General features: G+C 37.9%; 1 protein-coding gene across 5 annotated transcripts in view; it reads left to right on the forward strand.

The window, feature by feature from the left end:
• Nucleotides 1-25,393, forward strand: part of MLLT10 (MLLT10 histone lysine methyltransferase DOT1L cofactor) — a 134,644-nt gene that overhangs the window by 89,111 nt on the left and 20,140 nt on the right. For all 5 annotated transcript variants that reach the window (XM_075746341.1, XM_075746344.1, XM_075746343.1 and 2 more), the window contains one exon: nt 8,838-9,016. In XM_075746341.1, the coding sequence (XP_075602456.1) occupies nt 8,838-9,016 (179 nt within the window). The remainder of the gene's footprint in view (nt 1-8,837; nt 9,017-25,393) is intronic.

The raw sequence follows: 25,393 nt of genomic DNA on the forward strand, positions 1-25,393 counted from the left end.
GTCATAGCACAGAACAGACATCCATTGTGCCAGTCCTAGCACTGTGATCGGCTTTAGAAGACAGCACGTTTCCAAAGGAAGTTTTCAGTTCTGTAGACTTTGCCTCTGCATCAATGCAGGCAAAATTTAGTATTTATGGTATGATTTTTTTTTAACAAGATAACCTAACCTAGTCAGAATCTCTACTGAGCATGAATGAGTTAAAATTTTGGAATCTCGCCCCAACTTCGGCAGACTTTTACAGTGTTGGTAAAAGGCATCTGCCTGTATTGAAGCATGGGGGACAGTAGCGCTCAGCTAAACCATATAAATTTAAAAAAGGAGGAACAAGAGTAGGACAAATTACAAAGTTATCCTGAAATAATTCCTTTATGCCCATTTTTTTCAGAGTATTGAATAATGGGGTGTTATTGTTCAGTTGTCAAATATTACAACCTTAAATATAACTACCTGTCCATGAGTTTCTAGAATATCACTTTAAAGCTTTAGTTGTTGCTAATGACAGCTATGTGTAGTCTTTCAACAGTTCAGACAACAGCTGTTCCCCACCACCAGAAATAACTAATCACAGCAGAATTGCCGTTGTTATTTGTTAGCCTCTCTAATGGCCCTCTTTTTGAAAATTCTGCCTCAATCAAGCATCCTGCAGCATACCTTCAAAGACCCCAACTTCAGATCACTGGAAACTTTTGAAGTAGAAACTCCCTTTAAAAGACTGTATTATGCTAACAGTGAAGAGGAATCTGGTGCTTCCAGTAACTCACCATTTCAGCACTGATATAGATTGTTGTCAGAATGGTTTGAAGTTACGGTGGGTTTTCAGAGATCTTAAGCAAACACATTAAGTTCTCCCTGGAAAGCATAAAGAAACGTGTCATGCTCCTACCTTAGGAATACTCGTTTAGTGAGCCTAAAACTGCTTTGGTTTTAGTATGTCATATTAAAGTAAACTTAGGCTTGTATGTCTTGGCTCACCGTGACAAAGTGAACATCTAAATAAAAGTTAAGATCTTTATTTATCAATTGTTCTTCCATATCTGTCTAACTTTTACTTCTTGCAAAGATCCTTCTGTGCTGTGACACACTTGAACTGTAGTCTTTCCTGTAGTGCTGAGCATACATGTCTCAGATATGATCATGGAGCTCTTTATCTTACTGCTCTTATTCTAGAAGAGTACTTCAAAGTTGTGAATCAGACTAGAATAAGCATGAAATTCTTAATGCATCTTATTTCATAAAGCTGAATTAATTATATATGTGATCCTTAAACAGGCAGTTATAAAACATCTCAAAGATTTATTGTGGGAAATCAGAACATCTGAGGAAACAAACGAAAGGAGATTTGTACCTGTGTCATCCCTGTCTTCCACTCCCCCCAAAAAAGACCGCACAGTTTAACTGAGGTATAACTTTGCCATGGGACATGGTATGAAAAGTTGCAATTGCTCAGAAAGGATTGGAAGAAATCATTGGGGCAGAGTTGGAAGGAAATTTAAGGCTAATAATTACAAAGACCATTCCTCAAGCCCAAAATCTGTAAGTTATAGATTTCTAGAGGCTGAGAGAATATTTGAGGGAAGTATTACTTCATGCTTGCTCCTTTCTTGTGCTTTTTCTTGTGCATCTGCTGTTGGTCACTGTTAGAGATGGATATACTGGGCTAGAAAAACGATACAGTTCTCCCTGTGTTCCTAGTCCAGCATGTCATTCCTCTGTCGTCTCGTGTCATGTTCAAACCTCTCCTCTCAAAGAGCAAATCCACCTTGGCTGAGCTATGAAAAACGTCGATTTGAGCCCTTCTGCAGTGGGGGGCTGTAGTATAAGACCTGTAGCAGCTTGGATTAATTCAAAGTAGGAGTAGGCACACTCTGCACCAGGAACCTGTAACCTTTCTGACAGTGATTTAGGCAGTTTTGAAATTTTGTACTTAAAAGCCTACGTGTGGAAGTAAGTCTAATTGAGGACCGTGTACTGACTGAGCTTGGTTTAAGCAACTCATATGTGTTGTTTCATGTTAGTTAGCTGGTATATGTATTGCTCACTGTTACAGTTTATTTAAGAGTGAGTTCTGCAACACTGCTGACGTGTGGTCATTAATGAATATGAGATCAAGTATAAAATAATATCATTCACTATAGCAGGTTGGACTACCTGAATAGAGGAATAGACCATTTTGGTAGCTACATAGATCAGTTCTGATCCTTCATGCCCCACCCTGTTACTGAATACATTTCTGAATGACTGTAGATAGCTGTACAGTCAGGATCATGAACATAGGAATGGAAGTAGGCAGAAGAGAATTGACTAAACATCTTTGCTAGCTGAGCTGTCAAGGATTTGGTGTTAAGTTTAATGGAGTTTGATAGCAGACTTCAGATGGTATGACCTCATTCTTAGATGGCTGATTGTAGTGGTTTAACCCCAGCCTGCAACTAAGCACCATGGAACTGCTCGCTCACACACACTGCCGCCACCCCCGCAGTGGGATAAGGAGGAGAATCAGAAAAAAAAGCAAAACTTATGGATTGAGATAAAGACAATTTAATAGGACAGCAAAGGAAGAGGAAAAAAAATATTATTGGTAATGATAAAGGAATATACAAAATGAGTGATACACAATGCAATTGCGCACCACCCGTTGACCGATGCCCATCCCATCCCTGAGCAGCGATTATGCCCCTGGCCAGCTTCCCTCAGCTTCCCCTTCCTTCCCGTGGTGGAAAGCTTGGTGTGTTGATGTCATCTGTGAGATGCAACACAGTTGAAAGCCAGGATTTAATCTGTTTTGTTAATTTTTCTGCTCATGGAACTACTTATTTTTGACATTTTGAATAAAATCACTAAAATTTTTCTGTGTGCCACTTGGTGTATGTGCTGCACAGCTAGTTCTGACTTGAGGCTATTTTGTTTTTCACTGTTCCTGAAGTTCTTTTATTTCCTCTATAATCTATTTCATCATTGATTGTCAGCAAAAAGAATACTATTTTTTCCAATCTGCATAATCTGATGTGTTCCCTGCTCTATAGTACTACCCTTCTGTACTAAGCAGGCAGTTATTTGTTGTCTAGAGAGTTTTTCTTTTTTTTTTTTTTTTGCAGTTGCCTTTTTGTTAAGCCTTTCACTCCAGCAGTGCATGTTATATGTGCATTTTATCTGTCGGAATCCGAAACCATGTTCTGCAGCTGTGTTACCAGTGTTAAGCACAGTCAAACTTTACCTGAACAGTGTTACATGTCCACTCCTACCTGTAATTGAAGAATTGTGTTCTGTTTCAAATGCTGAAGATTGTATTTAACCGTGATGTTTATGCCTCTGGCAAATTACACAATACCATTCATCAGAAGCTATAGCTGTTTGGCTTTTCAGTAATATGGTGTCGTGCTTCAGCCCCAGCTGGCAGCTGAGCACCATGCAGCCACTAGCTCACTCCTCCCTGTGACACGACTCCTCGTCATGTCATGCCCCCCCTGCAGTGGGATGGGGAGGAGAATCAGAAAAAAAAGGTAGAACTCCTGGGTTGGGATAAGGACAGTTTACTGGGACAGCAAAGGGAGAGGGAAATAACAACAACAGTACTTAGAACGGGTGATACACAGTGCAGTTTGCTCACTGACTGGCACCCCATGCCCAGCCTGTCCCCAAGTAGCAACAACTCCTCCCCGGCCAGCCCCCTTTATATACTGAGCATGACGTCATATGGTATGGAACACCCCTTTGGCTAGTTTGGGTCAGCTGTCCTGGCTGTGTCCCCTCCCAGCTTTTTGTGAAAATTAACTATCCTAGCTGAAAACCAGGATGTTACCCACCCCTTATTCTATACCATCTATGTCATGCCCAGATCCTACACTTTGCAATTAATCACCACCACTCTTCCAGTCTTTGATGTACGTATCCACACACAGAGATGTTATTCCCTTAGTCTATTGGCCATCTCTCTAAAATGTCTTTTGAGTTCATTTAGTCCATGACTTTGGGCTCCATCTGTCATAACAGTCTTTCAGGGCAGGAGCGATGGTGTGTGCTGTTGGATTGTTGCACATCTGGAGCTCGCGACTGGTGTATCTGGCACGGCCCATGCTTGTGGTTTGCAGGATGAAGATAACTGATTTTCAAGGAAGTTGCTAGGTGCCAGTTGCTGAAGTCAGTTTTAGTTCCATCATTGCTGCACTTTGCTCAGTTTCATCAAAGTTCATCCTTCATTAATTTGGGTGATTCTTACTGTAGTATCATAGATACAGCATATAGCAGTTGTAGTAGTGATGACATACAATGGCAGGGTTATTTAGCAATTAACATCATACAATTTAATTTATTGGCTGTTTTCACCCAAAATCAAATCCCCTTGAGGTACATATCGGACTGTCCCATCCTTCTGCATTACCCACCAAGTGCACCCAGGTCCTTGAGCAAAAGCAATCCCACGGATGGGTTTGCCTTTGCCTGAGGCAGGAGTAACCCAGACTGTTTTCCCTATCATGTTCTTCATGTGCAATATGGGGACTTTATCCCCTTCTGTAGTATGCAAAAATTCTGACTGGGCAGGACCAGCTTGACTGGTAGATCCCCTAGTGTTGACTTAACCAGGTGGCCTTTGCTAAATGTGTATCCCAATGTTTGAAAGTCCCACCACCCATTGGTCTTAGTGTAGTCTTTCGCAGTCCATTGTATTGTTTGATTTTCCTGGAGGCTGGTGCATGACAGGGGATGTGATACGCCCACTCAATGCCATGCTCTTTGGCCCAGGGATCTGTGAGGTTGTTTTGGAAATAAGTCCTGATGTTTGACTCAGTTCTTTCTGAGGTGCCATGTCACCACAGGACTTAATTTTCAAGGCCCAGGATAGTGTTCCAGGCAGTGGCATGGGACACGGGATATGTTTCCAGTCATCCTGTGGTTGCTTCCACCACTGTAAGCACTTGTCGCTTGCCTTGGCAAATTTGTGGGAGTGTGATATAATCAATCTGCCAAGCCTCCCCATATTTATATTTCAGCCATCATCCTCCATACCAGAGAGGCTTTAACCACTTGGCTTGCTTGATTGCAGTGCATGTTTCATGTTCATGGATAACCTGTGCAATAGTGTCCATGGTCAAGTCCATCCCTTGATCATGAGCCCATCTGTATGTTGCATCTCTTCCTTGATGGCCTGAGGTGTCATGGGCCCACCGAGCTATAAATAATTCACCCTTACGTTGCCAGTCCAAGTCCACCTGAGCCACTTCAATCTGAGCAACCTGATCCACCTGCTGGTCATTCTGATGTTCTTCAGTGGCCTGACTCTTGGGTACATGGGCATCTACGTGACGTACTTTTACAACCAGCTTCTCTAGCTGGGCAGTAGTATCTTGCCACAATGGGGAAGCCCAGATGAGTTTGCCTCTGCGCTGCCAGTTGCTCTGCTTCTATTGCTGTAACCACCCCCACAGAGCATTGGCTGCCATCCATGAGTCAGTATAGAGGTAGAGCACCAACCACTTTTCTTGTTCAGCAATATCTAAAGCCAGCTGAGTGGCTTTCACTGCTGTAAACTAACTCAATTCACCTTGTCCTTCAGCAGCTTCTGCAACTCATCATGTAGAACTCCATATAGCAGCCTTCTACCTTCAATGTTTTCCCACAACGTGACAGGACCCATTAGTGAACAGGACACATTGCTTCTTATTTTCTGAAAGTTTATTATACAGTGGGGCCTCTTCAGCACATGTCACCTCCTCCTCTGGTGATATTGTGAAATCTTTGCCTTCTGGCCAGTCCGTGATCACTTCCAGAATTCCTGGGCAACTAGGGTTTCCTATTCAAGCCCGCTGTGTGATCAGTGCGACCCACTTACTCCACATAGCATCAGTTGCATGATGTGTGGAGGGGACCCTCTCTTTGAACATCCAGCCCAGCACCGGCAGTCAGGGTGCTTCAGTACCAGTCACTTCCGAAGCAGCTCGGACGCCTTCATATGCTGCCAATATCTCAATACGCCCTTTTACATACTGAGCGTAATGTCATATGGTGTGGAATACCCCTTTGACTAGTTTAGGTCAGCTATCCTGGCTGTGTTCCCTCCTAGCTTTTTGTGAAAATTAACTCTATCCCAGCCAAAAACCAGGACATATGGGAAGGACTTGAAGGTGGTTTGTTTGTTTTAAACATTAATGTTGTTTATAATGATTTGTTCAGGCTTTTGTTATTATTCCTTCCTAATCCAGAAAGTGATTTATCTCTCCCAGAACCCCAAAAGGACAACTTGATATGTTTGAGAAATTTTAAGTATGTACTTTCTTGGCTTTCTAATATGATATGCACATAGTTTTTATACAAGTATTTTTGAAATGGTCTGAAAATCAAGTATTTATATGTTCAGCATACAGTTCTTACGTGAATGCTTTCATGGAGTAGTATCTTGGTTGCATGACTACTTCCAGTAGGTGCATGTACTTTATGTATTAAGTATTGCTAAATGGAAATACATAGCCCAAACAGTGTGCAGCTAGGTCATATTTGTCCTGTATTTTTTAGCAGCAACAAATAGTGTTTTTAATACTACTACTACAACTACTACTTCTAGCAACAAATAATAGCTTACCTCATTGCACTGGCAAACTAGTTTACTGCTTGTCTTTCTTTTGAAATAGTTTTTTGCTATCTACTTGTATTCCAGAATTTTATTTTTAAGAGGAAGAATAAACCTCATCATTAAAATAGAAATAGCAGCATTTCTACAGTTATTAAATACATAAGATTTTGAAAAATTAAGAAAGAGTCTTCAACAGCTTTCAAATTTTGGAGTTATTTTACCTTTCTTGCAAAATACCTTTCTTTTTTACTGTTTGACACTCTCAAAAATGATGTTTTCTCCGCTCATTGTCATTGACGTTTTACAAGAGTGATAGCATTTGTGGTGACGAGCTCTTATGATTTGATCATAAGAGTTGTGACATTTTGGTGTTTTTACTCTTAAAATTAATGGTTCCTGGAACCAGATAATTGCATGAGACTCTCACCTTTTCCAGGAATTTTTGAACGTTTGGTTGTTTCAATGCATTCAAAATACAAAGGGTCAAAAATCTCATCCTTTTTATTAATTTAACATCTCTGATTGAAAGCAGATTTTAAAAAAAAATCTTTTGAGGACTTGGAGTATATTTAAGGTTTTGTGGTTGTAATTATATAACATTTAAGAGTAGACTCAGTAGCAAGGCTGTTTTTTAATCATGTTCATTATGGTGGTGTGCAGGGACAAATCTAGAGCAGGATCCATAGAATTTACTGTCTGGTTAGATAAGGAAGATGTAAGTGGAGTAAAGTCATAACAAAGTGAACACTTTAAGTATCTTAACTGTTAGTGATGCCATAACTGTAGATTTTTGGGATGGTGACCAAAAAACAAGGAGGGGAAGATGACCCAGGAAGGTGTGCTAAATGGAAAAAGATACGAAGGTCAGTAGAACAGCAGAGCAGGTATGGAATTGCGCTATGATGAAGAGATTGGGGAGAAGACGATAAGTCACTAACCTCGGTTAGGTGGGAAAAAAGTGTTGTCAGAATGTGTCTTCAGCTGTTTTATTCCTGTCTTTTTTCTCTACTGGGCCTGGCTGGTTTTCTCTTCCATTTTTCTTGACAGTTAATAGAGGCAGGGAATTTAAGATGCATCGGTGTTTGCATATGGTGTGTGGGTTTGGATGATGTTAGTCTCCCTTGACTGCCTGCGCTCAGAGGGATTGCTGGGTGGCGAGTGGTGTTTTAACATTGCCTATCTTCTTATTGTCACTGTCTTCTTCAAATCATTATTTGTATGAGTGACAAACTAGCTCCACCCTTTGCCTTCTAACTGGCATTTCAGTTCTGTTGCTTTTTTTGATCTAACCATGTTCATTCTACTTCTGTTTACTCCCTGTGGCACTCTTCCTCTAACTGCAGTTCAGTGCTACCATGCTTGATATTCCTTGGCCAGCTGACAGCTCACTTATCTAATGCACGTGGAGCCTAACAGTTTCATAGACAGGTACTACTTCTTGTCCTGGGCTTCTGGTCAGTAGGGTTTTTTCCCAACCTATATAATGAACTTTACCCTGCATGTAGATGAACAGAAGTAATGGCTTCACAGAGGGGTATGAACTCTTCCTATTTAAACTGCTAACGTACAAGTCTGACTAATGTTAGCATGTTTAGTCATTTACTTGTTGGCTGTTTTGGCAGAAATGTTAGTCAACCATTCGTAGATCACGGATGGAGTTTTAGTTTGTGAATAAAAGAAATGCCACCAGTTCTACCAGCAAATCTGAGTACTTTGTCCTCAGACTTGCTGTCCATATTTTTCTGAAAATACACAAGCAATCTTTAGTTGCCAAAATTACAGTTTTGGACAGATGTGTGTTGTTCAGAAACATTTTACTTTAAAGTTAAAAAGTATTTTTCCATTTGTATTGTATATGTTCAGTAATATAGCCCAATACTTCATTCTTTATTTACTTTTACTGTAATTCATTGAAAGGACAAACTCTGATAGCAGACTCAGTTGAAGGCAGGCATTTTAGCCAAAAATTCTGCTTCTGTTAATATTTGAGCAGTTTGTAATGCACATAAATATTTGATTTATCTCACATGTTTTACAAAAACTTAGAACTGAATCAATCTGTGTTCCCTGAACTGTAGAATGTCAAATGCCGAGAGTACTTTTATCAATCAGCGCGGTTAGAATTTCAACACAGGAACTTTCTGCATTATGTATTAAGTGATCTTGATTGTCTTGATTAATTTGCTACTGCATATTTACATGGTTACTAGAAAACAGAGGGAGGGCGAGAGAGAGAGATGCATGTAATCGTTTTTGTAATTTTTTTCAGGTATTTTTAGCAGCAATGATGTAGCAGTATCATTTCCAAATGCAGTATCTGGCTCAGGATCTAGCACTCCCGTTTCCAGTTCTCATTTACCTCAGCAGGCTTCAGGCCACTTGCAGCAAGTGGGAGCTCTATCACCTTCAACTGCGCCTTCTATAACTACTGTTGTTGCTGCAACTCAGGTAAATTATCACAAGAGTTTAAGATAGCAAACCATGTTGTTGACCTGCTTATTTTCAATGTTAAAAGAAACAGTAATTTGCTTGGAAAATAGGTTAATAAACGTATTTGTTGTGAAAACATTACAGTGGCTGGAAGTTTCCCGTAGTATTACATAGTCCCATCTTTGTAGAGCACATAGATTTTTTAAAAATGGTCTGTGGAAGTGTGTGGCAATAATGACTATATTATAACTAGTAGCATAAATGCTGGTTACAATTCATCAGTGCTCTAACCAACGTCTGTTGTTTTAAGAGAGGATTTAAAAGAGGAAAATACGTAAAGTTTTGCATGTTTCATGCAAAAATGCTGGTATCAGTTGAAGAACAGAGGATTTTATTTGGGAGATTTGACAAATGGACAACTAAGGCTAACCCTGGCAAAGAGGTGGCCAAGGCCGACATTTTGATAGCAAATGAAAGTTGACGTATATGGTATAGTTTTGTATTTGAAAGATCTTGCAGGTGAAGATATGTAGTTCATGATTGATGGTGAAGGTACAAGGGAGACACTGGAGGGGTGCAGAAGGGTGACATAGTCAAAGTAATGAACCAGAAAAAAGTATCTTTATGGTAGTATTTTGTTCAAATTGAAGTTGGGCGAGATTGCATTTATCAGGGCAAGAGAGTATGAAGTTAGTTGTAGAGAGCCACCATGATTAGAGTATAAGTATGAAGGAATACTGTACTGGACATGTTTTTATACTTTGTTTTGTGTATTTTTCATTTTCTTATGGGAGTATCTTTTACAATGAATGTATCAAGTATATCTTTTTTTTGCGTATGCATAGAAGTCATCAACTTTTAATTTATACAGACTACAGTGATTTAAGATAGTGGATATAAACCTGGAGAATTAAAATCAGGCTTAATACATACTTACATATATATGTGTGTGTGTACGTGCACACATGTAACACTGTTGTTATAGGTGGCAGTTCGTATTTTTACGTAATTCTTCTGGACTGGTTTTCTAAAGAAATCGGGCTTGCGTTATGCCAGTGTGTCTGTATGACTTCTGTCTTGTAACTTTGGAACCTGTTGGCCAGTTTCACCCAAAATTGGGTGACATCTCTTGCACAAATTGATAGAAACTATTTTAAAGAAATGGTCGGCGCAATCCCAAGCACGACTATAGGCTGGGTGAGGAATGGATTGAAAGCAGCCCTGAGGAGAAGGACTTGGGGGTATTGATTGATGAGAAGCGCAACATGAGCCGGCAGTGTGCGCTTGCAGCCCAGAAAGCCAACCATGTCCTGGGCTGCATCAAAAGAGGGGTGACCAGCAGGTCGAGGGAGGTGATCCTGCCCCTCTACTCCACTCTTGTGAGACCCCACCTGGAGTACTGCGTCCAGCTCTGGGGGCCCCAGCACAGGAGAGACATGGAGCTGTTGGAGCGAGTCCAGAGGAGGGCCTCGAAGCTGATCAGAGGGCTGGAGCACCTCTCCTATGAAGACAGGCTGAGAGAGTTGGGATTGTTCAGCCTGGAGAAAAGGTGGCTCTGGGGAGATCTAATTGCAGCTTACCAGTACCTGAAGGGGGCCTACAGGAAAGATGGTGAGGGACTGTTTATCAGGGAGTGTAGTGACAGGACAAGGGGTAGTGGGTTTAAGCTGAAGGAGGGTCGATTTAGATTAGATATTGGGAAGAAATTCTTTACTGTGAGGGTGGTGAGGCACTGGAACAGGTTGCCCAGAGAAGTTGTGGATGCCCCTGGATCCCTGGCAGTGTTCAAGGCCAGGTTGGATGGGGCTTTGGGCAGTGTGGTCTAGTGGAGGGTGTCCCTGCCTGCAGCATGGGGGTTGGAACTAGATGATCTTTGAGGTCCCTTCCAACCCAAACCATTCTATGATTCTATGAATTAAAAATGTGATGCTTTTGTGGCGAAGAGCCAATATAGCTTTTGTGAAGGGAAATCACAACCAATTGGAGTCAGGTTTGTTGTTTCTTTGTTTGTTTGTTTGTTTTTTAATTCCCAAAGAGTATTATCAATAACTCACTGAAGACACTTAAATTGAGCAGTCTGGAGAGAAGGGGAGAGGCTGTGCCATAGTTTAGTAGCAGATTAAAAGATTTTAAACCCCCCAGTTTTCACAGTGGAGACGTTTACCGTCAGCGTCTTGGAAAGATCAGTGTTACGGCCTTTTGTACAGCTCAGTGCATTCATAACAGATCTAGGAAAAAGAGTAGGAACAGAAGACAAGTTTGCTGATAATGCTAGGTTACGCAGTAAGCTATTACAGAGATCAGCTGTCACAAACTGCCGAAAGACCTCACCAGCCTATGTTGACAAGGTGGTAAGAGGGCAAATGAAATTCATGTTAAAGGGAAAAGGCAGTTTCTATTCAAAACAGATACAGTAGATATCAAAAGAGGTACAAGAAGACACGAGGTAGTGAACAATGACAAGGAATGGCATCTTTATAAGGCATGAGTATTCTTGGCCTGAAAAAGAGACACACAGATGGGATAGGCAAAGGTCTGTAAAATCATGAATGACATGGAAAAGTTAAATAAGCAATAATTGTGCATTATCACTTCTATTTCTTAAACTCTGTCAGAGGATAAACGGATTCAAAAAGCAATGGGAGGAGCCCGTATTTAGCAGGCAGGAACAGAAATACCATAGTATTTTTTACTCATGTTGTCACAAAATGGTGAAGTGTACCCTAGGAGGTGCACTTTCTCTTAGTGTTTAGCTGAACTAGAGAGCCCTTCATAGGTTAAGTGCTTAAAATTCCTGTCCTTCCTTTGGCTCTGTTTTTTGGGAGATGTGTTGGGGTTTGTTGTTTTTTTCCCCAGAGGAGTCGTGTATCTTACCTCAGTACCTAGCTTGTTTTCAAGCGGTCATAGATTTACTTGTCAGGATCTTATTCATAGCTACTACCATTTAAAGAGTCTTTTGATTCTGAACTATAAGAAGAGGTTCAAATGGTGACAGGTTTTGGTTGACAGCCTTAAAAGGGAACTCCTGAGTTTGTACAGAGAATTAACAAAGTTCTGTGTTGCTTCAATGATTCTAGGGCTATACTTTGGTAACTAGTCTCTGCCAGTTGGAAATTGGTGAAGGCATAGTCTTTGTTTTCTCTGATATCAATGATGTCAACACATAAATTTTGACTTGGTCCTTCCATCATCTGAACCATTATACATGCATTGATATTTCAACCAAACATCATGCCTCAAATAAGCTGTGTAGCATGACATGTCTTGAAGTTATGCTCTACAACTAAGGCACCTATATTTATTGTCCCAATCTTTTTTCCCTTCTGTATTTCCTGTCTTCACCATTTGCAGTGGTGAAGGAATTTCACCATGGCATTTTTCCTTTTTGTCTGGCATCCAGTAACATCCAGCAGGTAGGAATGGAAATTTCCAATTGAGGCTAAATTACTTTAACTGTCACCTTTCTGGTTTGTTTGTTGTTGTGGTTTGTTTTGTTTTTTTTTTTTTTTTTTTTTTTTTTTTTTTTTTTAATCCTGCTGATTTAGCAGTTTTGAAAGAAACTTAGTGCAAAGAAGACCTTTAAGGTCCATGGACACAGTTCTTCCTCATGGGGAAAATGAGTTTGCAGAGTACTTTCTCTGGAGGAGAAAGACGATGGATGTCTATTGTGAATTTTAAAATATTAAGTGCTTTCATGTCCTGCTTGAGGTTTAGGATTGGTGCTACTTCTGTCATTGCACGAGGCAGATGAGATGTTGTTTCCCAGCTTTCAACACTTGAAAATACCAAGCAAGTCTCCCTGCTAGAAGTGTCTTTGATTCACACTAAATCATGACAACCACTTGTACAACGTGCCTTTGTTTTTCCAGGACTCTGGGAGTCTTTTTCAGTTTCAGTTCATGAGGTGCTTACTAGTGTTTGAAGAGACTCAGTCAAGAGAGCCTATTTTCCCATGCAATTGTTCTCAAAGAGAAACATTTTTTTTTCATGCAGTTACCATAAATGACTGATTATACTTCAGGAGTTAGGGTTTACCTACTCAGTTCTGCAAAGTTTCATCAGAGTGCTGTGTCTGCTTACTGGGCTCTTGTGGATGTATTCTCGGTGTTTACTCACCCCTTGACCATGAAAGTCTTCCAATAACAATGTGCTAATGTATTTTTTGTGTAGTGTTCTCATTAAAAGAAAATCAACCAAGATCCTAGGTGTACACACCATGGTTATAAGTTAAGGTAAGCTTGTGCCTCTATAGCAGATAAAAAGTAATGGTGGAAGTATGTTTTATTTAAACTATTAGTTAAAAGAGCAAGTATGCCCAAACCTTGGTTGCTCAACTGTTTGGACAGGATGGCAGATGTGCAGTTGGAATAGTACTAAAAATTGGAAGAGCCTCAAAGGTGCACTCATCTAAGATTTCAGCTGTTAAGTTTTCTTAGATCTCTACTGGGCATTTGTAATTATGATTTTGGGGACATCAAAAATTTGTCAATTTTTTGATGATTTTTTTCTAAAGCAAGGGTGTTAAGAAATTCTAAACAGAAGCTCTTGGAAAAGAAATATTTTTTAGAATAGAATTAGTCTCAAAATTGGCTGAACAGTTTTCATTAGGAGGTTATGGTAGACGTCTAATACAGAAAATCATGGTTGTAGTGTTGAGAAAACTTGCAAGCAATTGAAAGCAACTGTCCTAAAGTGAGAAAATTAAATAATACTACTGTACCTTTTGTTATTTTTTTTAATAACTGCTCTGCCCATATGAAACTTCAGTGACTAAAACCCCCAAGTGCTCTTTTTCCCTCAACAACTAAACAAGACTGATTTTAAAGCTTAAAAAAAAGCAGCTTGAAAATCCTGTATTTTGATTCTTTCATTCTGTTGTCTAGTATGATAGCTCCCATACTGTGGTTTTTGTTTGTTTGTTTTAAAGACAAAAACACAATATGGGCCTTGTTGCAATCACCTTTTCTTTTGTGTCTCATTTTCTTTTCCCTCATGCCACTCATAATTTTTATTCTGATCTAATAAATCCAGAAGAGATTATTAGCTTGTGTTCCATGCTGTGCCATAACTGAACTTAAATGCTGGTGTTCCTCACCAGGGGGGAATCAGTGGTCTAGTAAAAATGCCACTTGTCGGAAATGCAGATTATTTTTTTTTGCATCCTATTCCTCTTTTTATATGTCTTGGGCATAGCTCAGATAGGTTACACTGCTTAACTCAGTGAGGCTTTATTAGCAAACAATGCATTTAACAATTGCAAGAATATAGGAGAAAAGGGATACAGGAAAGAAGGTACAGTCCACACAAATATTTGCTCCTAGTTTTCTGTGAATTGATCCTCTTGATGTGTGTGTTTGTGCTGCCTGTTTTGCATGTAACAGCAAATTACTGTATCCCAAACTTCTACTGTCTTTTCTCTCAGAAGCATGCCTTTAACTTTTGCATGAATACTAATGTGTGCTCTGTTGTTGAGAAAAATAACTTCCTTGCATTTGGATTTTGAATGTCATCTTAATTTTTCCCTGTTAAGCCAAGTCACAAGTTGCACCATTCTGAGGCCCTATGCTCAGTTTTTATCTCAGAGATTTCCTTGTGTTTCATAATTATAGCAAACATGTTTGTCAGCCTGTTACGTTGCTCTGTAACAGTTTGCTGTACTGCTCTTTCTGATAAGTTATTCTCAGTGATTAATATACGTCCATAAAAAAAGCAGTGACCTGGGTGCCTCTGTATCTTTTGGTATTGTACAGCAAGATTTGTTTTCTGCTCATCAGGAAATGGTGGTTGTTAGACTAAAAATTATTTTTTAAAAAAAATTTGACTTAGCAAACATTTCATTATAAAATACTAAATCTACAACTTTGGTCAAAATTGAAATTGGTTGAGCTCTCTGTTCTTTTTGATGACTTAAATGAGTGAAATTACCCTACTAGTGCTCTGTGGCCATTTGTTTCTGGGGTCTTTACTTTCAGAATACAGGATCAGACTGCAGAAATGGAAGTAAAGTGCTTTGACTGGGTTTTCTTCCAGTCATCGATTATTAAAGCCATCTCTCAGACTGTACTCCCTAGAAGGAAAAAATGCAGTTAAGTATCTTGTCATCTCATTTCAATAGTATTTTTAGTGGGAGTGGAAATGACATGTAGTAGTTTCTTTAAGACATACAGCCTTTTATTTTAAACATTTGTAGCTTATCAACTCTTTGGTGCTGGTATTGTATGATTCAGTAATGTATGATCTTTACATTATAGTAATCTCATTTTTTTCAGAAATTTTCAGGATTTATTCTTATTCTGGAAATTTAATATGATCAAATTGTGACTTTGTAGATGATTTTTTTTTTTCCTTCTCCCATGTGATGGTATCTGTGCTTTTAGTGACTGTAATAAGCACATCTGTGAGGCAATTTCAAGCAATATTGCACATACTTGTCACCAACCTGTTTTACAGATACAGTCCAAAAGATTATTTTCTCTTAGGACAGAGAGAAAAATTGGGGTTTTTCCTAGTGGATTCTCCATTCTTTAAGCTGTTTTTCTTTCTCTGCAGCTTCTGCTTTATTTTCTCCCTAAGTTCCCATCTCTTACTTTATGCGCTGTGCTTCTTTTGCCACAGAAGCAGCTAATAAAGCGAAGGAAGAGGAGAAGAACTATCCATATCAGCAGTCCTTATGGCTTGCACAGGGATAGGGAAACTGAGTAGTTGCTGTTCATTACTCTCTTTAATCCGGGATTTATTTGTGATGGCATGATAGGTCTGCTTCAACATAGTGTAATGAACTTCTGCCTCCATGGTGGAGATGTGATAATTGGGAAGGTAGGTGCTGCTAACCAGTTGCAATTCTAAGTGAAATAAGTTTGCTTTAATCACTGCCGTTAGCCCTTCTGAAGTTCGTTTGGCTTTTCTCCCCTCAGGAGCAGTAGAAAACCAGCAGGGTTTTCTTTAGCATTCTTATAGTGGTTGTTATCCTCCTTTGTCTGATCCAGCTTTTAGAGGGAGATATTTTTTTCAATAAATTCGGAGTTATTTGTTAACAATAGAGGAATGTGAAAGCTCGGGAATCCTGAGATCTTTTGAGATTCTGATGTAGGGCACCTGATGTTTCAGATGCTTCTGTCTGTGGTTTTTATTTTCTCATGTTCTGAATTGGTTTAGTCCCTAATTTTGGGTCTCTCTAGTCCCTTGCTCTTTCTCCACTTCACTTTTTTTTTCTTTTTCTTGTCATAGTTTAAGTCTGCTTATCATTTTGCATGCTATCAAGGGAACTTTCTCTTCCTTTTTCTTTTCTATTCTGGCACCCACGGGAAAGTAAGTGAAAATACAGCAAAAAGAAACTCTATTCTAAGTTCTTGTCCCTGTCAACAGAGAAGTTAAGAGCAGTTTTGGGAGCAGTATTATTTGTACCTTCCAAAACAGGGGTGGAATTGTGAGGGAATTTAAGAGTACATCTTCATCAAGTAGTCTTTGCTGAAAATTCAAGTTGAGAGGGTTTTTTTGCAAGTCTTCAGAAGGGGGATTTGGGCATTTTCATAGGACAGTAAAATGCACATGCCTGATTGATATTGCTGCCAAGTTTGCAGTTGTAGCCTCAAATTATGGAAGTCATATTCTCAAATTCAGTATGGCTGAGGAAGATACTCTGTCCACTTCTGTTTCCCAGTCTTGCTCAGAGAAACATACCCTGTTTCCTGCTTTTTTTTCTTTTTTTTTTTTTTTTTTTTCCTTAATTAGATAGTCAGCTCAAGGCAAGGAAGGGAGGAAAGTTTAGGTTAAACACCTGAAATTTGCTAGAGCTGGGCAGGCACAAAAGTGTAAGTCCATTTAAGGGAAGTTTCTGGGCCATCCTCTCTGTGGGTACTCTAGAAAATGGCAGGTCTATTAGCTGTCAGTGCTTTAATCAACTTTGTTTTGGGGAGTAAAATGAATACATGAAAAAAGTCCAATTGCCCTCAGTTCTAGGACATTGGGATGTGACAGATGTGACAATCTCAGACTTCGTGACCTGCGGTAGATGGTTGGCTGCTTACGTGAGCTTCCTGCTTGGCTCCTGAAAGTACACATCACAACCATGTGTAATGGCTGAAGTTGAGAATTTAGTATAATACTCTTGCAGACACCTTTGCATCAGAACCTCTTAAGACTTAAAACTAGAGACTTTGAAACAATCTCAACAAACTTACTTAAGCAATAATCCTTTCTTGCAATGCAAAGGAACTTATTCTAATTATGGTAAATTACATAAGACATGTAACCAGAGATAATTTCCTTATCTTGGGAAGACCCTTACGCTGTTTTCACTTTTTTTTTTCAGGCCACTTCCTGAAGTCTCTTTCTTAATATAGAAACAATTGAGATGTTGAATGCCAGAATAGTTCTTATGAAGTCCAGAGTGCAGATAGTATAGATTTCTACTGCTTATCTGCAAAGCTAGTTATGTATGGGTGGGTGCCTTGTGGTGAAACCTCTCACCTCTTAGAAATCAGTCATTTACGTAAAGCATAGACAGTGCTTATGACAGTATGCTAATGTATTGCTAAATTTCTCCAAAATATGCTTCCTCTAGTGATTGTGACATCAGGTCATACCACTCTTTTCCTTTTGCTGATAGTAATTCATTTGATGTAATCTAGAGTTAAGTGATCTTTCCTGCAGATAAACAGTATGTTTTGTAAGTTCTATTAGTTCATTTTTTTTAAGTTCAATTTATACATTACCATATGGTGTGTGGTGTGGGGTTTTTTAATTTTTTTTATTATTTTTATTTTTAAGATCCGACATAAAATAGTAGGGTTTACAAATTTGTGGTCAGTTTGGTTGTATTTTCTGCGTTTGTCTTTCTAAAGATTATTTGCATTACTTTTAATATGAGTGCTAATTAAAAAGAGAATAATAAAACATCTGGAGATCATGATATTGCATGGTTTAAGCAGCATGCTCCCAGAAAAAGGAAATCATATCCTTACCGCAGTACTAGAATTTTCTAATCAATAGAAATGGTGGATACATGAAAACCAATTAACATATTTTATGTGACTATCAAAACATCTCTTGATGATAAGACCTCTCAAAAGAGGTTCCTACCCACTGAGTCAAAAGGTAAAATATCAACAGGGATCACAGACTGTTTGGATGCTGAAATTACTCTGTTCTGCATATGTCATAACTTCCGAAAAAGATATAAAAGGAAAAGCCAGCACATCCAGAACAATAAGAAATTGTTCTTAATAGAATACGTTGCTCATCCTTGGGACTCATTGCCACAGGAAATTGCCAGCGCTAGTAGATTTAGAAAGTGTGCTCACTTTCTAAATCTATCATATATCTCTCAGTATGTTGTAGACAGAGAGGAATTTGGTATTGTGGTGTAAGATGTCAATGCAAAACAGCGACTTTCCTTCCAAACCCACTAAACTATATTTGTGTCACAGCCACTTAAACTTAAGAGCCTCACAAAATTAAAAATGTAAAAGAATCGTACCAGTAAAGGTTTTTCCATCTAAATTTTCTTGTTTGTCACTTAAAAGCTGTTTTAATTCCTTGTTACTTCTAGGCAAAACGGGTAAAAATCTAATTTTCTTCTCATTCAGTCTAACTGAGGATTTTTGAGGTGGGGGTGGAGGAGCGTAGCAAGGAGGAAGAATTTACAGCCAGAGGGAAAATTCCTTCTAACATGTGACTCAACTAGAAGAACAAAGGAATCATAGTTGCAAGTAATCTAGTATTTAGCCCAATTAAAATCTTTACTTTTTCTATTTCCTCTTGCTTCAGTAAGATTGTCTTCTCATGGACTTGTGCGATATACAGGTAGTCTGAAAGGCAGTTGCATGATTTTGCGCAGTGCTGCATGCTGAGACAACTGCATCAATGTTTCCGTCTAGCAATAAATGTTTTCTGCCTTCAAGCTGAAGCTTATTTAGCTTGGCTTATCTGGTGCTGCTGTAGCAACCATCAGTCTCCAGGCAACTGAGGCACATTGACCTCTTCGTTGAACTGAGTGTAGCACTACTTCAATTTAGCTGCCTGAGACAATAGTAATGGTGTTGAATGTGAAAAATGTGAAATTTTCTAGTCTGTATGCAATGGAAAGACTAAATAAAAAAATATTTAGATGAAACCAAATGTTTAGGTTTGACTTGAAATATAATTCCATTTTACGTGGTGTATGCTTTGTTGCAAGCTGCAAAGTTGATTGCTGAGGCAGTGTCCTTATAGGCCATGTATAAAATGTTGAGAATCTTGCAAGTGTTTTTACACAGCAATAATTCTGCTACTGTAGGTGTTTGTTTCATCACTTAAATAGCAAAGACTTCTGAGGTTTATTTCGGAAGTTAAAATGTCAATGTTTGTGAATAAGTGGCTGATTCTTTATTATTATTACTTTTTAAATTATAGGTGATCTTGGAAGTAGTTGCTTTTCTTTCAGATCCATTATTTGCCACATTACGAGTATCTGACTTTCTTTGGAATACTCATGTGAAGAAAATAAATTACTATACGGGTATACTGGGTTTGTTTCCTAATCAAGTCATTCTTTCTACTAGTCAATATGAGTGAAATTGTGATTCCTGATATATGGGTTAATGTTCTCAAGGAAAACAGATTCTTGGGTAAGATATTGCTTCCATTGTCTATGTAGAGCACATACAGGTTAAGTGCTATGAAGACAGAGGTAGATGGAAAGGACAGAGGAACAAACTTGAGGTAAAAGGGATTTATGTTGAAATGCTAGCTCTGTTTTCAGTTAGGTTTGTGAGGACGTGGAAGAATCCCAGAGTCTTATCTCTGTAAAGCTTCCTGTAAAACAACCCAACAAACCAAAACAAATAACAAACAAAAAATACCTCTTAATGAGGTAGCATTCTAGTAAGTTTTTGTACAAGTCTCTTTTTGTGTCTAGTTTATAAATAAATACATTTTAATTACTTAAAATATTATAGAATATCCAGCTTACTTAACATGGAAGAGTAAACTGACAGTACAGTTGAGGGTTATAGCTTTTTCACATTATTGGAAGATAGGCCTTCTACCCATGTGGTTTTTAATGACTTGATGTGCCCTTGTTGTACACTGGGCAGAGGTATAAATTAGTTTCTGTAGGTGTGCCATTAATTTTTCATTTTGCCTTTCAAATCCCACTGTGTTTCCCAGTTGCATTCATTCATGCCCTTCTTGGAAAATATTTGAGTGCTGCTGTTTGAAGGTTAGATGGTTTCATTTAATTGAAGGATTTATTTGTACATTTAATCAAAACAATTGATTCTCAAAGACAATATTTGATTATTTGCTTGTTCATAAGCAAGAGTCTTTATCACAGCTAGAAGTTTTAAGTATTTATTTTTGCTTGTAACATAAAAAGTACTAATTATGTGAATAAGGTATCCATAGGATGATTTTACATGTCACATATACAGTTTTTGTGACAGATTTTAATTATAATAATTTGTACATTTGTAATTAATGCTCTTTTTGATTGAAAAGTTGCTTTTTTTTCTTCTAAGATATCACAAACCCTTTTTCTGATTTAATTTTAACTTTTCCAGCCCCTTAATTAAGCTTTTCAGTGAAATCTGTTATTTCAACCAGTTAGTGAAAACATTTCTTGTAAAATTGCACCTTGATCATCTGTTTTTAAAAAGAAACCCAACCTTTAAGAACTTCAGAGTGTTTGGATGGTAATGGTGGCAGTAAAGGATGGGTTGCCTTTTCAATCCCAGTATTGCTTTTGTAGAATGAATGGGTAAAAGACTACGGTGGTTGTTTGGGCTTGATTCACATTGGTGATGTATCTACGGTAGCAGATAAGATGAGGTTAGGTATTAAAAGTACACTTTACGCTTTCAGTCATCAATAGTGCTGTATGCTGTTTTAGTCAAGAAGTTGATTTGCTTGAAAATTTATCATGTTCAACTTGTAACTATGAAAGCCAAAATACAAATTAAAAATGTGTAAATGAAAGTATCGGTTTAGTTAGAATTTATAAATAGTGTTTATCATGCTGCATTTTAATATTATTTTGTGTTGTGCTAGTTGTTTTGAAAAGTCATGTGATGGCTTTCAGAAGAAATGTGAAAACAGGATTTTATTAAGGATTTTCTGTGTTGTCCTCAATTCTATCTGTATTTCTTGGCATATAGGAAAATAAACAGAAATTTGGAATTTTTTTTTCCATTGGAAACAAGGTCTAGATAAGATTTCTAAGCAAATTCCACATTTGTGGTGAAAATATTGAAGAGTTGTGTTGCAGTAAGCAATGCATGAAAAAGCTGTTGATGTGGCAGAACTTCTTGGGCTTCCTAGAAATTTGGTGTACTGCTGCAATTAACTGCAGCCTGACCACCCACTCGCATGGAGGCGTGTGTTGCCATCCCAGGTGAACAGCTACCGTAATTCAGAGAAGGCAAGTGATGATGCGTGGCAGTGGTTCCCCCACATCTCCTAAATGAAGTTAAAGATGGTATCAGAGGTACTGAAAGAATAAAATGAAGCAATAGCACATTCTTCCCATTGCATTGAATACCCAAGAAAAGACAGCTGTTATATGCTCCCTGTAGCGTAACTGGCCTTGAAAATTTTAGGCATAAAATCACTTTTCTTCACTTGTCCAAGTGAAGCTAGGAAACAGAAGGCCAGCTTGCTTTTGCTGCTGTCACTTGATAGCAGCTCTTTTCACTTCTCAAGAAAAACAATTAATTTTTATATATATATATAAATAAAAATCAAATGTTGATTATCATTATGTACATATCATTAATATGTTTGGCTCTCTAAGCTCATTTAATTGCAGTGCAGGTTTTAATTTTGATGTTATTTTCAGTAGTGCCTTGCTCAGATAAATGTTGCTTGCCATCGACCAAAATATATCAGTTTAAGATGACTTCTAGATGAAGTAAGCTGATGTTAGTATTTGGTCTAGTGCTTGAATTTCCTTCTGTATTTCATGAAGCCAGACGATTGCATGGAAAGCATTAGTAACATCTTCTGAGAACTGTAGCAGAATAGCTCACAGAAAATTTTGCTTTAAACTTCATCTGCATAAAATTTTTTGGTACTGTTTTCAGTAGTAGTTGGCCATAAGTAGTTGTTGGTGATATCTGGTACTCTTGATTTCTTTACTTCCTGTTTATACGAACAAGGGGTAGTTTTGCGCTATCACAGCATCATGCTGTGATGAAGAACCTAGTATGATTGGTAAATGCTATGAGCCCAACCAGATTAATGTGGTACTCATACTTCAAGGGATATAGACAGTACAGGAGCAAGGATATGTATTGTTTATTTTAAACAGTAAAAATATCCTTTGAAATTATTGTTGACAAATAGATGTTGGCTGAAGTGGATAATTACATGATCTGTCACTAATTGTAAAGCATCATCATATTATAATGCAAAGCTACAATATAGCAGTGACTATTTTTAAAGCAGAGGGGGAAAGGGATGTCGATTGGATATAAACTGATTAAGAAACTGTCTTGGAATTGGTTGTTCCGGCCATCCTTGTTGTCCTATCATGAAAGGAGGAGAGTTCAGTAATGGTTTAACTACAATTAAATCCCTCCCCTTTCTTTGTGGAAACTCAACTGTAGGCATTTCAGCATTAGCCTAAACAATGGTTTTGAATATGTTAAGCCCCTAACAATTAGGGAGCAGTTTGGGGCATTGAATAATGTGGAATGATGCAATTGAACCTGACAGCTTCAACAGTCAGCCTACTCATGGGACCTGAAAGTTGTTCACACTTGGTTTCATCTCTCATCACACGCTGAGTATTAAAACCTTACTAGTGTGGAGCTGAGACAGAAATGAGGCCTGTTATCAGAAAATATTTCATAGCATAAAACTTGAAAGGAACAGGGGAATAGGCATGCTCAAAGGTTCTCAAATTTTTGAGACCTAATCTAATTGTATACAGCTAAGTATTGTCTCATTTTTCTCCCCGTTGTTTTTTTTTTCTTTTGCTTAAAGAACATGTAGCTTTTGAAATGAAGAAACTGTTTTCCCTGAAAATTTAAGTAAATGTCCAGTTATGAATGCAAATAGTTGTCAACTTGGGAAACTTTATAGTCATACTGTTACAGTAAAATATCATTTTGGGGTGATGCAAACAAATATAAAACTATTTTAAGTATTCAGAGGCTATTTGTATATACGAGTTAAATTTAGTTAACTTACAAGTCTAGTTCTTTAATTAGAAGAATATACTTGACTTTCTTTCTTGCTGTAGCGGAAGTGTTTTTAAGCATCAATCAGATATCAATCATTTATTCTTACTGCACTCGGGCATTCCGTGAATTACAGTGTATCTTCCTTCTGTGCTGCTCTGCTGCTTATTGCTTTACTGATTTATTGAACGTGCCATAAATGAAAGCAGTGTATTATATACCTCTAGATGGGCTTAAATCCTTCTGCTAAAATCTTTTCGGGAAAATTTGCTGCCTTTTTGAAAGAAATACTTAGCAGTCTCTTATTTTATTAGTTCATATATTTTGATGGTGTATTGTGTTGACTGTTTAAATAGAATCAGTTGAAATAAAGAATGCTACAGCTTTAAAAGTTCTGCATTTTAGAACATGTTTCAGTCCTATGACCTTAATATGTATTGACAGGATGATTGCGCATTTTTAATAAATGCTTGCTACAGCTTGTTGCGACTGTGAGTGAAACATGAAGCTCCTATTTCACCTTTAAATAACGTAGCACTCCTCCACCTCCTCTACTTCCCTGTCAGATGAAGTCGTCACATACATAATAAAGCTTCGCAAATCGTTATTCTTGTCAATTTACATTGCCATTTAAAAAAAAGTATTTTAAAAGTTTTTTTATTTACCTCCAGCTTACTTGAACAATTTTATTAATGTGACTTTTTCCTTTGGGAGTTGCATAGGATACATGATGGCAGTAGAACTTTCGTAGTTCCAACTTGTTGTAGGACACCTTTCCTATTATTTTAAAGTATAAAGGGGTTAAGTTTAGGCTGAACCACCACTTGTGAAAAAACTCAAGTTCTTAGGTATTGTTTAAATCACGAAAAGTCTTTTGATCTGTTGTATCAACCCACTTAGCAAACATTGTTTAATTCCTTTGATGTCTTTTGTTTTGTGATGTGATGGTTACTCAGCAGACTTTAGCAACTCCTTTCAAGATACTTAGACACTTTCAGAAAGTTCTTAAAGCACTTGGGCATATTTCAGTCAAATAAACATGTATTCTCCTTGCTGATTATAGCTGCCCTGCCATCATAAATTAATAGATAATTGCTATTGCACAGTTTTAAGCAGCCTTGCAGTGAATTATACAGAGTGAGAGTAAGTATAGCAGCTTCTGTGTAAAATGTGAGCAGTACGCTTACTAGAATTAAGAGAAATCGTTAATGGAAATATTCTAAATCTAAACAGAAATAAGACCTGGTGTTTGTAGTTTGTTTTTTTTTTTTTTTTAAAGCACAAATTGTATTAGTAGAATTCATAACTTCTGTTTATTTAAATAAAGTAGATACAGGTTTATATTTTGTTGGTTTTGTCTCTTAGCAAATAATGGTTGAATCTTGTAATATTCCATTCTGTAAGGTTTCTTCAGTGAAAGGATTTGACAAAAAACTACATTGTTTTTGAAGTTTGTTTTGGTTTTGAGAGGAAAACAGCTGAAGGTTGCTAGTGACCAATAGTAGTTGAGTTGGAATCACGCAATCGGTGTTTATTAAGGAAAATAGCAGGAGCTGTGCAGTATTGCTGCCTTCATCAGTAAGTGTCACAGTACTAATACATACTGTATTTCTGGAAGCTGTTACACCTGGGTAGGTGGAAATACCTGCATTATTTTAAGACTTACAAACTAATTCAGATTAATTCTACTGAATACATGCAATTCCTTAAAAAAACCAGCCAGTTTTGAAGTGAAACTGCAGTTCCACATCTAGCAATCTTGCACATACCTTTAAACTGAAAAGTGAAAAATCCTGACCATTGTAAATAATTACTTGTGGGTTTGTCTAACTTTGTGACAGTAGAAGAACGTAAGTATCAGGCACAGTTTCTCACCAGTATATAGTAAATAAAGCATCATTGAAAACAGTTGTGTGAATTCATAAAAGTCCATTCATCAAGTTTAATATGTTGGCTGAAAGCCAAAACTTAATGGTAGTGTGTGATTCTTTCCAGAGACATAGTTTATACTCTGTAATATTTTGCTGTAATAACCAGTATGTTCCCCCCGTCTCTTGTGTGCAGTTAGACATGTCAAAATGTCCCACAAATTGAGTTCCTTACTGTTCACCTTCTTTTTTTCATTTTTCAAAAAAAGTTCCCTTTGGAAATGTTGCTTACGTTTTGTTAAAAGATTCATTTTAAAATCAGTGATCATCACACAGTGTATCTTTGATTTCCTCCCACCCATCCACCC

This window comes from Balearica regulorum, chromosome 2, assembly GCF_011004875.1.
Source record: "Balearica regulorum gibbericeps isolate bBalReg1 chromosome 2, bBalReg1.pri, whole genome shotgun sequence".
In the NCBI taxonomy this organism is placed as follows: Eukaryota; Metazoa; Chordata; class Aves; order Gruiformes; family Gruidae; genus Balearica; species Balearica regulorum.